The sequence below is a fragment of the Syngnathus scovelli genome, chromosome 3 (assembly GCF_024217435.2).
Source record: "Syngnathus scovelli strain Florida chromosome 3, RoL_Ssco_1.2, whole genome shotgun sequence".
Classification (NCBI taxonomy): Eukaryota; Metazoa; Chordata; class Actinopteri; order Syngnathiformes; family Syngnathidae; genus Syngnathus; species Syngnathus scovelli.
The window spans coordinates 14,273,753-14,288,039 of record NC_090849.1 but is presented as its reverse complement, the minus strand read 5'-3'; the positions used below and the strand labels follow the sequence as shown (position 1 = coordinate 14,288,039).

Below are 14,287 nucleotides of genomic sequence, written 5' to 3'. Positions count from 1 at the left end.
CAACCTGAATTGGATGCAGGAGTGCGTGTAACTTGACCCCGCCGTTGCAGCCTTTAACCCGATTCAACATGCCCCTTCGATCCATTTTGCGTTTAGAAAGGGTAGATTATATGCGTACATAAGCACCACAAGGACGATGTTTAAACATTGTCACAGTCTAGTTTTTATTGACTTTTTTTAATTTATTATTATTCAGTTGTTTGAATGTCCAAAGGATGGCAAACTAACCTGATAATAAGAAATGTGGGCAAAGGTTTCAGTTTTCATTAACGCTGACAGTTGCAGCAATGTTTCTGACACCAAAAGAATACACCTATTTATTTAGTTAGAAGTTCATTAGTATTTAAAAGTCAGAAAAAGCAATGGGAGAAAATAACGCAACCACACCAAACATTGACGGTGTCTCAAACATTTAATCTGTTTCTATAACAACTGCATCTGAAACAAAATGTGCTAATGTAGTGAAATTTAAAAGACTTAAGAAATAATACTAGAACACACAGCCATTTAAATGCATTTTATTATGTGCTCTCTTACTGATCAATGACAGGTAAATGGCATTTGTCATTCAGTAAATTATTATTTGCATAAGGCATAACATCAGTGACAGTGCTTAAATGTGACCGCTTCAACAAAAAAATTGGTAGAAGGCATGATTGCATGCTCTGGTTTCACACATCAGGACAACTATTAAGTGGACAATAGTAGCCGCAGAGCTCGCAAAAGCTTTACAATCAGAACTGGTGTTTGTGTCTGTCGCTGTCTGCTGAATGTGAATGAAGGTAATACGCTCAATTTAAATTTAAGCCATGAGCTTAGGCGTTGATGCTCGGCCATTGCACTGCGGACACTAGACACTCAAGCTCAGTGGGAAGTGAAAACACAAAAGGATTCACAGGCTGCAAATATAGTAAAACAATCCTTAGAAACTTGCCTCTCCTTCAACACTGTTCCACAAATAAAAATTCCGTTCTCTCGGGAGAGAAAACTCAGCGTGAGAACAAAAAAATCCCACAATTGTAGTGAAAAACGCAGTGCAAAACATTTCAACATATATGATAAAAATAAAACTTCATTCCAGTTTTAAAAGGTGAAAACTCCTGAATACAGCAAAGCAGGAACAAAATTGCCATAATACTATATTTACATATTACAATACACTGCTTTGTAACTTACCAAGTAAATTAGTGCTCACTCTATCACCATGCAAGACACTTTTCCATGTTAAACTCTAGAGTCCATGATGACAGCACAGCGTCCACTTGTGAAAAGTCTGGCAAAAACCTCTAAAGGAATTCAGCTCCTGGGACTTTGGCAGGGAAAGAAGACGGCTGCGACGTTTGCACAGATGCACACAGTAGCAGCAGAACAAATGTTGAAATGACGGTGGGTTTTGCTGCCAGGTTTGAATGGCATCGCAAAATGTGCCCACAATCCCTGATGGGAACCTATACAATTGTCTCAGATTGTCGAATCCTCATCCTGGATGGATCGCTAGGAGGCTGCGATGCACTCGTTTGATGGTGCTGGATGCGTGTGATTCCAATGTTAAATTGAATCCGTCGCGCGAGGTCAGGCGAGAGATGGCCATTTGAAATAAACATGTCTTTGCTCAGACCATGCAGGATAATCACATCAATGGTGCGTTCAAAATATGCATTCACAAGATCACTTCACAGCTGACAAAACGCTGAGCACGATGTCAGCAACAATTGGCAGAGGCTGGTGGATTACATGAGGCGGCGAAAGAGGCTCTTCGCTCGGCACTGAAAGACCATTTGATTGCCAGCAAACAAGTGGGTCGCCTGAATAATTCATAAGAACAAACTGAGAACAAAAAGCAGCTGCTTTGCTTTGGATTCAGGCCAGTCGCTGATTTTTGTTTCTTTTCTTTTATTGGCTCAGATGACATAAGGATGGCATAATATTGGATGGTCCGAACTTCCCCTTGGCTAAGTGTGCATGTGGCTTGCACATGAATACTTCACTCACCTTACATTCTTAGACAAGACCATCATAGAGAGAGAGTGCTTGCACAATAGAGGGGTCGGCCTTGGAGCCCTCCTGAAACTCCTGCAGAGTGAGTTTCCCGTCTGCATTCTGGAAAAGGAACATGAGACACAGACGCCATCACCACAATACTGCCAGCAGGGGGCTAACAAGGCCCCAGAGTGCAGAGCACTTTGGCGCTTTTCGATGCTATTGGAATTATGCTGGCTCAGTAGGCTTGGACTTTAGCCAGTTTGTGACACAAATCGCCAAGTGCTGCTCGGACACACCCATGCAGAGCTCATCTCATCATTCACAGAAGACAAATAGATTTCCTGAGCTTAGAGAGTGGCCACTGGCACGGAAGGCCAGTGTGGAAGGAGACTACACCTAAATGTTGACAGTATGAATGACACAGTGATAGATACAGCTTGTACTTGTAAATTGAATAGTGCCAATCTGAATTCCGTGGAGGTAGCCGCTACGCTCTTTTTAATGGTAAACAATACACGCAATCTGCTCTGGTACTCAATGCACATCAAGTCTGTAGAAGCAGTATAGAAACACTAACCTTGTCCATCATCGCAAAAATACGGTCAACTCGTTTTTCTGGTGTGTTTTCTTCTTCTGGCAGCTCTACGGTGTTTCCCTGAAATACCAACTCATTAGCATTTTAAAAACAAGTAGTTGAATCTTTCAAACAGCCCGAAGAGATTGTATTTAAGAAAAACACAAAAACTAATAGAAAAGCCATTACCGTGTGTATTTATTGCTTTTGCTTTTTGCCCTTCTTTTCCAGCACTTAACCACTGAAGCACTTCCTGTAAGGAGTTTGTATGCGCTCCGCCCCTTTTTTCCAGGTGCTTCAGTTTCCTCCCCCATTTAAAAAGCACCACGTTTGGCTAATTGAATATTAAACTATTACCAATATTAACTTACCACCATCTGATAAATGGCATCGACTATGTTCAGCATCTCATCACGAGTGATGTAGCCATCATTGTCCAAGTCATATAGCTTGAAAGCCCCTGAAAAGAGAAATCAAGTATTAAAGTGAGCAAAGGCATTTAGTGAGCAAATGCCATCATTCAAAAGTGACCTAAATAAATTAAACTAACAAAAAAACACATTAGCCATAATTCAAAGGATTTTTGAAAAATTGCTTCAATAGTTAAAAAAAAACTCAAAACAGAAGCAACTTAAAATGCAAATCAACCAGTGACACCCAATTTTGAATCCTCTAATATAAATGTCAACAATAGTTAGAGAGGGTACATCTTACATCTAAGTTTCTCATCCAGAGTCCCACGAGAAGTGACAGACAACGCCTGGATGAACTCTGAGAACTCAATGCGTCCATCCTAGAAAATGGCACAAGTGAGAAATAAAGATGGAAGACTTTTAGTTGACATTTACACTTCTTCAGAGATGTCCTTGCAGCATGCTGCACAAAACAGGGCCAGACATTTATTCCAAGTTTGTTGCTATTTTTGCCCAGTATCTAGCTCTCTCTAGAGGCAGAAATATGACACTTCTGGTCATTAGTTAGATGGATGCCAATGGCTTCCAAGTCTAAAAAGTTACACTCCACAGACACATGACTGAGTAGAAAGTAATCCTTTCAGGCTTTTCAATATGATGGCTTTATCATACCTGACATAGTAGAAATGTTTTTCCCTGAGCTATGACAGCTCATAATCTATGCAGATAGTATGTATGCTTTGTATTGTGCATCATTACACTCTGGGTTGGACAGGACGGTCATGTTCTGTGGATTCAGGCTGAGTCATCACTCAGTAGCACTGTGTGATGAATGCAACAGCGACCATCTCATATAAAGTGGCTTCCTGTTAGTGCTGCATTCAGCCTCACTTCCTGACTAGATTCTTTTTAGCATTTAGCTGTGTGCTCGAGATCACACTATTCCTATTGTTGCAAAGTCATGACCCACTTTTATAAATGAATGATAAAGAACACAAGCCTCTGAAAACACAGGTATATTTTCAAACACTGATGAGTATGATGCTTTACTAGCTGTCCGCACCCCACCCAAAATTAGTCCGTGACCTACTTTGGGGTTACCACTTGTGACAATCAATGCTCGACATGGCCAGTGAAGCCCTCTCTACGACTGTAGACTCAGAAAACTATCACAAGCAGACATTTTCATTGCATAAGTCATGAAAACTGTTGAGATCTTCAACTACAGTGTGCATGATGCGTGTGAAGGTCATAGATAAACATCAGCCAAGGGGGACTGCCTCATCTTAAAGACACACAGCATCTTAAAGAAAATCTTCTTTGGCATAAACGGGTTACAAACATGTGTCCCTGTAACCTGTGACTCAAATAAGCTGCTAATGAGTAGTTAATTTTCCCCTAATTGAGTCTTCAGGATGATTTCCAACAGGATATGGAGTGTAAATGCATTCAAAATTCTCCCATTCAAATTATTTTGAACAATGACGGGAAAAGGTGACGTCTACACTACAGAGGCCTGTAGCGACTAGATATCTGTTGCTAGCTACTGTCTTCCAATAAAAATGTGTTCTATATATTTCTGAATAAATCGACAACAGACTGGACAACCCAACCCATATTTTGTGCTATGATTGAAAATATAGATGACGAACCTTATTTTCATCAAACACGTTGAAAACAAACGAGGCAAACTTTGTGGGATCTCCAAAAGGAAAGAACTGCTTATATATCTTCTGAAAGCCCACAGAATCAAGTTGTCCACTGGGGCAGTCTTTAATGAAGCCTTTGTACCTGTCAGGAAAACACACAGATGTAGGGAAAAAACTGAAGCAATTGACATAAAGGTAAAAAGCGCAAGAGTAGTTATCAAGCTAAAGAGCTTACGTCTGCAATGGACATATAGTCAGGATACATCTGATAAAACAGGTGAAATGCAAAGCTCTCATCTCTCAATCGCCCCAATCCAATAGCAAGACCAGAGTGGTTTGAATCTAGAGAGTGACTTTATGTATAAAAAGATAGAAGCAATTCATAAGCAATTTCAAAGCCGCCACTCAAAGGTGGGAGGCTTTTTTGTACAGCTCAATCAAGTACCGAGGCAGCCAGACTGAACACTAATAATTTCATTACGGCAAGCAAAAGAGTGTTTATGCCAGCAGAGACCAACTTTTTTTTATTTCAAACCATAGGAGACATCAAAAGGTGAGGCCATTCAAAGGCTCTGCAAAGTGCATGACATCAACTATCTTTCTGACTTACTTATTTGTGAGCTTTTGTAAATGTCCATTACTTTTCAATTGGATTCTGTATGGCTCTGTTTTTAGAGACTTCCATCCATTTTGTATCCTATTCTTGGTTGCGTGGAGTTTGGAGCCTATCGGCTGGTCAATCACAAGGCACATGCACATATAGACAGACGGCCTTTCACAGCGTCATTGAACTGAACGTGCACTGCCAGTAAAGAAGTAAGGCGAGTGAAGTACAACACCATCAGTGACTTTTTCACAACATGAAAAAAATCTTGTCTTGTCTTGAATTTTCTGTGAAAATACACTAAGTGTTCAAAATTGCAGCAGCCTCTTATAACACTGAATCAAACCAATCGGTTTGGGGAGCCCTGTACGGATCTGACAAATGAGCCATTGCTATCCTCACCCGCACTTGTGACTTTGTGTTTTCAAGCAACCCTGAGTTGTACAGAGAAACACAACGGCCTTAGAGATGAAAAAAAGTGTGTTTTTTCCATTCATGGCGGCAGGACCACAATCACCATGCCACTATTATTAGTCAAATGGGTGGATCAGTGCATGTGGAGCATGCAGCAGACAATCTAACCTTATACTAAAAAAAAAAAAAAAAAAAAATCTTAATTACATTAAAATCACTTTCCCACAGAATAACAAAAAGAAATGTCAGGATAATAACACCACTCACGCAAGTTAGAAAATGTTTTTCAATAAGCCAGCATGGGTGGGGTGCTTTGATGAAGAGAACAACTGCTGGCTCCAAACTTCTATTAAACTACTCTGGAGCTGATGAAAGAAGCTCTTTCTAGTCAAGATGGTAGTGCTTTGATGCACTGCTGATACAGGTACAGAAAAAAAGAGGTAGAAAACATCACATTCAAATTATTGGGAGAAAAATGGAGGGATGAAAGCATGGCTCACTATTATACAGCATACAACCAAACTGGGATTCACAGTGCACTATGAATAATCTGTATCATATTTCAGGGCCAAAGCAATTTATGGGAATTCCCCAGAAAGCTTTACCTGAAGGTTATTATATCTAGCAGGCAGGATAATGCATTCATTGACATAAACTCATGCTCACAGGCTGTTCTCCGGTTAGACATAACAATATAAAAAGAAGCATTTTATAGTCATGGAAGAGAGTTTCTGGTGAATGAAATATGATACAGATACATATTGCACGGTGAATCCCAAATTGGTTGTATTATGTTGCATAATAGTGATCCATGTTTTGTAAATAAATGAATAAAGTGACATACATACATAAAAGAGAAAACACACACAAAGTATGTAGACATCTTATCAATTGACAAATTGTTTAGGGCACAAATGTCAAAAGGGCTCAACTCGCTTGACATAATAAACCACATCAAACATTTAAATGTTGAAAAACAAATGTTCTATTTTTTTAATTTATCGGGTATGATTTCTATACGGTGTCGTAATATTTCCACATACTACTCAAACTAGTAATCATAATATGAGATTAGTTTTTAAGTTACTATGAACAAGTATTTGCATACATCACAATTTAAATGTATCAAGTAGCATTGTACGTTTTTTTACGCACCTTTCTTAATGCACAAAATATTGCAATATTCTAGTTTCGTTACACTTCAATAAAAGCCTTTAAAATTGCCTGTCGTGGTCATGGGTTATGCAGATGTATATGCTGGATAGATTTTAATCTTCATTTTATTTTCTTTCAGACTAATTTTAGGAACATGTCTGCCCTCTGTTGGCAATAATAAATAACAGCACCAGCAATCAATCAGGCTATCAGATATTGAAGTGATCGTATCTCACTGAAAAAGTGCAGTGTTTGCTAGAGGAGCTATGGCTTCGTCTTTAAAGTCATTAATTTGGATGACTTTTCTACCTTGAAGCACCAGCCCCTAGCTATAAAATATAACTATTCGAAAAATACACGTTAAAAATATTTTTGTTATAATTGGCTATTTTTCCTCCTGCATAATAACACTCGGGACCTCATGTTACTTTGTGGGTGTTGTCAGTGTTGCGAGCTTCAGTTGGCTCGTTAGAGAGTCACTGTGTATGTGAAAAGAATACTTGGCGTTTAAAAGTACGCAGTTTTTTTTTGTGTGTGACCAATAAATCATAATGTTTGCTTGTTGTCAACATGCATGTGTGCCCAGTTTTTGATAGAACATTGATTTTCCATCCACTGAGTCCTGCGTGCGATCCTCACAATAACTTTTGGCACTTTTAAACTCAGATTTATTGATACTCATAAACATTGTACTTACAGTGTTAGATTTCTTACTTCTGTCATATTTGCACGACACATCTACTGCTAAAACTATGTATATTCTACTGCTTGATCTTTTATTATCATTGATGGCTGGAAAGCTTTATTGCTTTATGAAGCTCGATTTCTTCATTAGAATAAATGGAAATGGGATGGTCGCCTTCAAATCTTTCTACGGGAAATACGTCATGAGATGTTGTGCATTTAGTCCATCAAATACACTGTATGTCAGACGTATCCAAGCAATGTGTTCTTTCCACACAAATTAAATACGTTTAGGTAATTGTAAGTCAATGGTATGGTAACCAAGGGGGTTTAAATTTGGATGCTCCCAAGTTTGAAAAACTAGGACATATATTTGATTTGCAAAATGTATGTTTGAAAATTTCTCTAGGTAAGGTAATTTAAAGTCTGTCACTTTTGTGAACTATGCATCATTGAGATAAGTTTTGAATCATCCATTACCGGCGTGATGCTCAGCCCTAAAATTTAGTCAAATGCTGATCCTTTGAAAAGCTGGAATGTGGCTCAAAGGCAGAGGGAATCAATGGCATGCTGTAGATTTTTCTGAAATCATCTTAAAATCCAGTCGATAAAATACTTCACTTATTGGTAACTGACTACCGTTTGTTTCACAACCAATCACACCATCACTGAGGGGAGAACTGAAACCACGCTGGTTAGTCGAATGTACCAGTCCACCATCACTGACTTTCACCAAGTATGTAATGAGGAATCTGATGAAAGATGGTGTCAGCACAGTGTCAGCACAGTGTCAGCCAGTCCTCACAGCCTTAACCACAATCACCTTCACTTGTCAAGAACATGAGCACATATTAGACATTTGAGTTGGTGACAGATATAGAGCCTATGCTTGGGGTCGTGATGCACTTGCAGGGCCATAGCAGAAGTAAAACTGGGCACAAGACCATGACTAAGAACTGGAAGGGAAAGTATTCCTTGCACTGGTCCTTAGGTCACAGTGACATGTTGGTACTGATTTCAGGTAGGAATTCTAATTATTTTGTGGGTATTACAAAGGGGAACTGATTTTCTGCAAACACGAGCATTTTTCTAACCCTGCTAATTCTTGTGTCTGTGAATGTGCTCTAATTACAAGCCATCTGGCATTTCCCCTGGTGGAATTCCTTCTCATCCTTCACCCTCGGCAGTGTTGATTGCTGCTAATCTCCGAGTGACAATTCATGCAAACTTTGCCATGAAAAAATAGTGCGTAATGGTGGCCTAGCTTGCATCATAGGGAATTGGGGTTGCTTTTCTGCTGCAATGCACTAAAGAATAAGGCCATTTCTAGAAGAAGCAGAAACCTCCAATGCTCTATCCCTTACTAGCCTTATGAAAAGTGAGTAGCTCTCAAAGGCTGGCCTCTTTTCACACATGGTGAATTAGATTGTAAAATGAAGAAAAAAAAAAACAAAGCAGGAGAATTGAAGTGGGAACATTGGAGAATGATTGCTTTATTACAGTGCTCCTTTTTATCAGATGTGCTATTCTTTGTTTTTACATCCTCCTCAACAATAACCAGGACCGCAGTATCCTTCATCAAACAAATGAGAGGACTGCGCTCATGCTTGAATCATCTTTGTAATGAAGGTGAATTGCTTGCTACCCGAGCGCCCCGGGTGTCAGATAGTGCCTTCACAATTACATTTGGAAATTCACACCCTCACAGTAATAATCACTCTCACCACTGTTGTGTGACTTCTTCTGGTCTGGGGTGCCTCTTCCGCATAAATATGTGTCATTTTGATCTATGCAAGTACTGTCAATGTTACATCACCGTGTGGGCTCTGATCTGAAAAAGGATGGGGGTACAGATGGAAGGAATACTTCCCAGAAGCCTTGTGAAGTATCAGGTTTTGTCATGTTCAAATTCTTAAAAGTCAAATTTCTTTTTGCCATGAGCATTTTTCTCTTTTCAGACAGTCTTGGTCCAAATGGAGCAAAAAAGTAGTTGACACATTAGCGTTACCGGCAAGGCTTCAAAGTCATTCCTTTTTCAGAACAGAACAGGGAGGAACAGTACCTCAAATAATAAAAACTATTTTGGCTCAGCCAAAGTATCAACCTGCAGTTTGATTGTATGGCATCATATATACAAGTCACGCCTCAGAATGAATTGCAGACAAACTATGACAAAATGTGTGACTTGTATCCTGAAAAATAATTGAAAAATGAAATCCCACACTTACCATTGTTGCACCTCTTTCTCTGTAACTGCAAGAGAAACAGAGTAGTGGCATTAGCTTATGGACAAAACTCATAGCACCATTAAAGATCACCATTTTGGACATTAAAACTGTGGCAACAATCACTCAAGTGAAAATAGCAAGAGTCTAGGTTAATTTGAGTAGATAGTTACTCCAATATTTCATGGTATCAGAAGGTTTCATGAAAGGATAATTTATCCAGGCTACGTAGGAGGAAACTAGTGCAAGTGAACCCTCAGGACCTGTCAAGAGGAGACATAAAGGCTGAGCAAAGAAGGGTCACTCAGCAACAGCGTTGACAAAGACTTAAAAGAGGACAGTTTAAATGGCTTGATATGTTATCATTGCTGCACGGGCACTATCTTGCAGCTTTACATTGTCTTAAAATCTGTCCAGTTTAACTGGTCATTATTAAGCAACACATAAAGCAACTCTGGTTGTAGTGCGTGCAAAGGAAAGGGCAACCAGAGCAGAAGAACGAAAGGTCCCAGAAAAATGTCAGTACAATTTCAGCATGTCTTTTTAACACCCTACGTTGCAGGGCGTGTAATCGGAGCCATATTCAAGCTTAAAATTGTGTGATCTATGATAGTTGCTCATATAAGGGCTATTACGCAGGAGGCCGGGTCGAGTAGCTTTCATCCGTACAACTCACCTAGAAAGGCTTCGTGTGCCCTTGGCATTGAATGTCACAGTCAATCTAACGCCCGTCAGCCAAGATAAACTTCCATTAAATTGCCAATGTAGTCATGAAATGGAAGTAGTTCAACATGGCTAAGCTTGACTTTAGAAATGTTATATAACTCAGTCAGAGCCAATGCGCAATAATGCAATGCGTCCATGCAAGAAAACGCAGCGCCTACTCGGCCGGTTGGCCCTGGAGGGTCTGCTAAAACCCGTCCCGCTTGCACTATGTCACTGTGAGCTTCTTCATAGCTCTGACAACACAGAAGAATCATCACGCTATTAGATAGGCCAAGCCTTCACCCAAGAGACATTTTAATAGAACCGCTGGTGTTTCCATGCGATGTGAGACTGAACACTAATTCTGACCGAATCTGGGATCTCTTGAAGCATTCTTCTACTCTTGTAAGCTTTTCAATGACTGTACAATGTCTTCATGTTCAGTTTAGAAAAATGTCTCTGCTTCTAAATCACACTCTTGACAGCGCTCACTGCCGGCCATGCCTTAGTTGGTTTTCTGTCAACACAAGCTATTATTTTGCAGAAAAAAACACCCTCTTTTTTCACTATGGAAACAAAGAGACACGTAGAAAGAGACAATTCCTCAGTCCCAAAACTGTCAAGAATGAAAGGAAAATGGTGATGAAAATAGAGGCAAAGCTTGTCATGGGAGACCAAGAATAAGGTAGCAGGATGTATCAAAATAAGATTGATGGGAGGCTCAAGTCAAGGAGAGATGGGAGAAGGATCTGGAGGAGAACAGCTTGGTAGGATCACCAGAGATGAGAGGATCCTCAGCGATGGTAACCAGATAAGATCCTAATTACTATTCCCCTCCCTGCACAAAGCGGGCAATTAGTGGATGGAGCCAAAGAGAATGGATGAGCGAGAGGACGGCAATGAACAGGCCAGCCCAGCATGAAGCCACATCTTCCTCCACAGCAATTTCCTGCCGCAGCGGCCCTCCTTCCCTCTGCTGCAAAGAGTGCCACCATGCAAATAACATTGTGATTAAGCAGCCAATGGATGTCAGCCCCCACTCACACCTGCACACTTGACAACAACGACAATTATAATAATGATGATGATGTTGTGCTCCAACAATAATACACGCAGAAAGGATGTCTTTCAGGAAAGACATCATTTTGGTCATTATCAAACTGTGTTCAAAGCTGATTGAAAACCAAGGGGGAGAACGTAAATGTTTAGTTTATGTTCTGCAAGCGGAATGAAAAAAAATTATCAGGAGGAAATACAAGAGTGCATCTACGTTCAGTGTGGAAGACTGCTCCTGTCCCAAATGAATAATTTGCCTTTGTAGTGTCAGTGTATTTATTTCTGTGCAAATTAATGACATGGCATGCAGCATGTAAACATTTTTTAAAACCTAATGTATGCCTATAATGTAGAGCCTGAATTATCGATATTAAAATTTGTCAGAAATCAGATTGCTTTTTCCCTGCAACCTGAATCTAATTGGCGCCATTCTAATCTATTCACTTACAATAGAAATAAAAAAGTGAAAAGTGCGCCATAAGAAGAAGCTGTAATAATGCACATTTTGCTCTTTAACTTTTGTGCAAGCTGTCATTGCAATTTAAAAGCGCCCGTAGGATTTGCTCGTTAAAGACTTGCAAAAAGAGACCAGAAGATACTCACAGTACGTTTTCCTCGTCAACTCCTCCACCACCTCTGGCTTAAGTTTGCTGTTGGATTTACCCATGATTTTCAGCCCTCCACAGCTTCAAATCCACCTGGTATTACCTCGGTCTGCCAGAAACATAAACAAAGAAAGACCAGTTCAGGCCAATGCAATGACACCAGTGAAACCAAGGAAACACACATTAGTGAGGTTTGGTGCGGAAGAATGAATCCACCTCCCGCCAAACCGAGAGACTATAGCGCGACTCTGAATACACTCTCCATTGAGCCAAAGGTCCCCGTAATGAAGGGCCATCAGGCTGTTGCGATATCTCCAAGCATGCAGCAGCTCCATTTTTCACAGCAATCCGTGGGAGAAGAACGGCGCTTGGATGTCTTTCTACCTTCATCCTTGGAAGCAAGTCACCACTCGGCGGGTGAGTGAAGCGCACTCCCACGTGCCACATTCACATTGCTGATCTTCTCCCATCCCTTCTTCCGCAATATTCCCCACACACATATATATAAACACACAATCTTGACAGATGAGATGAGGAGTTGTCTAAGAAAAAAGTCATTCAATAAATATTGTCTCAGGCACTTTGCACTAGGAAAACTATAAACAAAAACAACATAGAGAACATTTCCAGAAAACAAGAAAAAGCCTGTTTGGTGCGTCATTGTACAATTTTAGGAGCACCCCCTGCTCTCAAAATAAGTTGTCTGTCAAGCTTATAGGCAGATTTGAAGAGTAAAGGTTCTCTCCTCCTCCATTCTGACTCATAATTCCCCCTCGTTGCTGGCTTCAAGACAACATGGTATGGTGATTTCCTCCTCTCCTACGAGCGCGGCAGACAGGAGATGAGTGATAATAGAATTTCTCTGAACCAGAGGCCCGCTGTTGGGATACATTGATGCCTGACTGAAGCCATATATGAGTGAAGTATTGTCGTGTGCAAGCACCTTCACTGCACACATCTGCATGTGTCAATGGCCAGTGATGTCCTGCTGAGGGAAGTCATGCTGGTAAAGATCATCTTGTGTCCTTACAAGTCCTGGGCTGCAAGGTATTCCTATGGACCTGAACACACAAGAGAACAGTAATAGATGGCTGATGAGCGAGCAGGAATAGATGATGATGATGTAGTGGAAATGAGTCGTATGTGGTCACCTCAAACCACAGACTGCTGGAAAGAAGCTTAGAAATTCTCAAAAGTATTCACCAGTCAGAGCTGAAGGAAAAAGGAAAGTGTTGGCATTCACATTTAAACTAACGGAGCCGATGTCAATTAAATTAGTATCCTAAGAGAAACAGGTGGGAAAAAAACGATCAACTCATATGAGCGCGACCATATAAAACGAATGTCAACGATGGGCAAAGAGAGTATCGGCTTATTTAAGATTTTTCTTCCACGTATGACGTGGCATTTTTTTTTTTTTAAATAAAAAAAAGCACCAGAAATCGTGAGCGGCTGAGGCGGCAGCAGCGGCGGCGGCAGCGGCGGCTGCCGGAAGGATGTTGCCTGGCAATACCATAGCAACACACAGTTTATGGCTACGGTACAACAGCCACTGCATGTCCTGCTAGTCATTCAGCTCGCTACGTTTTGCACTAAAATGCATGCTCGCGAAGCTACAAACCTATGAAAACAAGTGAGAAAATACAAAGGATAAGATTTGATGACCAGTCAATATTTTACCTGAAGTACAGAAAAGGAAAGGCGCCGTTCCGTCAATATAGGAGAGAGCAGAGATGAAGTGCTGGCCCTGCTGCCTCGCGCATGGCCGCTTGTTGTGCTACTCCAGCCAGTCACCGACAGGGAGTGACGTTCAATCGAGCTGCTGGACTCAGTGCGCACACATTCGTGACTCAACGCGGTGCGTGCTTGCGCGCATACAAGCGCGCGCGCGAGCGTGCGCTCATCATTTACGGTCTAAAACAAGGGAGACCAAACTTTTTCCTTCAATGGCCACACAATTTAAAAAAAAAATCGAACATGTTCATAATTTCAGGGTGGTCAGCAGCAGGGACGTATACCCATAAATGTTTCAGGGGGTGGCCGAGGTGACACAACACCTCCACAAGGGGTGGACGAGGGGTGGTCGCGTGTGCGTCAGTCATTCTTTATCATGCCATCCACAGGCAAGATGTCAGAGTTTGGTTCATGGTTCCGGCAGAAAGCCGAATTAATTTCCAGTGGCGGTTGGACTCCATCAAGGCTGCCCTTTGTCCCAGATTT

At 40.9% G+C, this 14,287-nt stretch overlaps 1 protein-coding gene across 4 annotated transcripts; it reads right to left on the bottom strand.

Annotated features, from left to right (window-relative positions):
• Positions 1–502: 502 nt before the first annotated feature.
• On the bottom strand, positions 503–13,951 carry LOC125994246 (neuronal calcium sensor 1). 4 transcript variants are annotated; one of them, XM_049763459.2, is made up of 10 exons: positions 13,748–13,949; positions 13,011–13,128; positions 12,066–12,176; positions 9,705–9,729; positions 4,623–4,761; positions 3,272–3,350; positions 2,929–3,017; positions 2,561–2,638; positions 1,993–2,100; positions 503–1,805 (listed from the first exon to the last, which is right to left on the bottom strand). In XM_049763459.2, exons 3-9 carry the CDS (start codon positions 12,127–12,129, stop codon positions 2,002–2,004), a joined length of 573 nt encoding a protein of 190 aa, XP_049619416.1. In that variant the 5' UTR covers positions 12,130–12,176; positions 13,011–13,128; positions 13,748–13,949; the 3' UTR covers positions 503–1,805; positions 1,993–2,001. The 4 variants fall into 4 exon arrangements, with proteins under 4 accessions (XP_049619416.1, XP_049619417.1, XP_049619415.1 ...); XM_049763460.2 differs by adding an exon at positions 13,219–13,279 and having other exon boundaries at positions 503–2,100; positions 13,748–13,948; XM_049763458.2 differs by having other exon boundaries at positions 503–2,100; positions 13,748–13,948.
• Between the last annotated feature and the right edge of the window lie 336 nt (positions 13,952–14,287).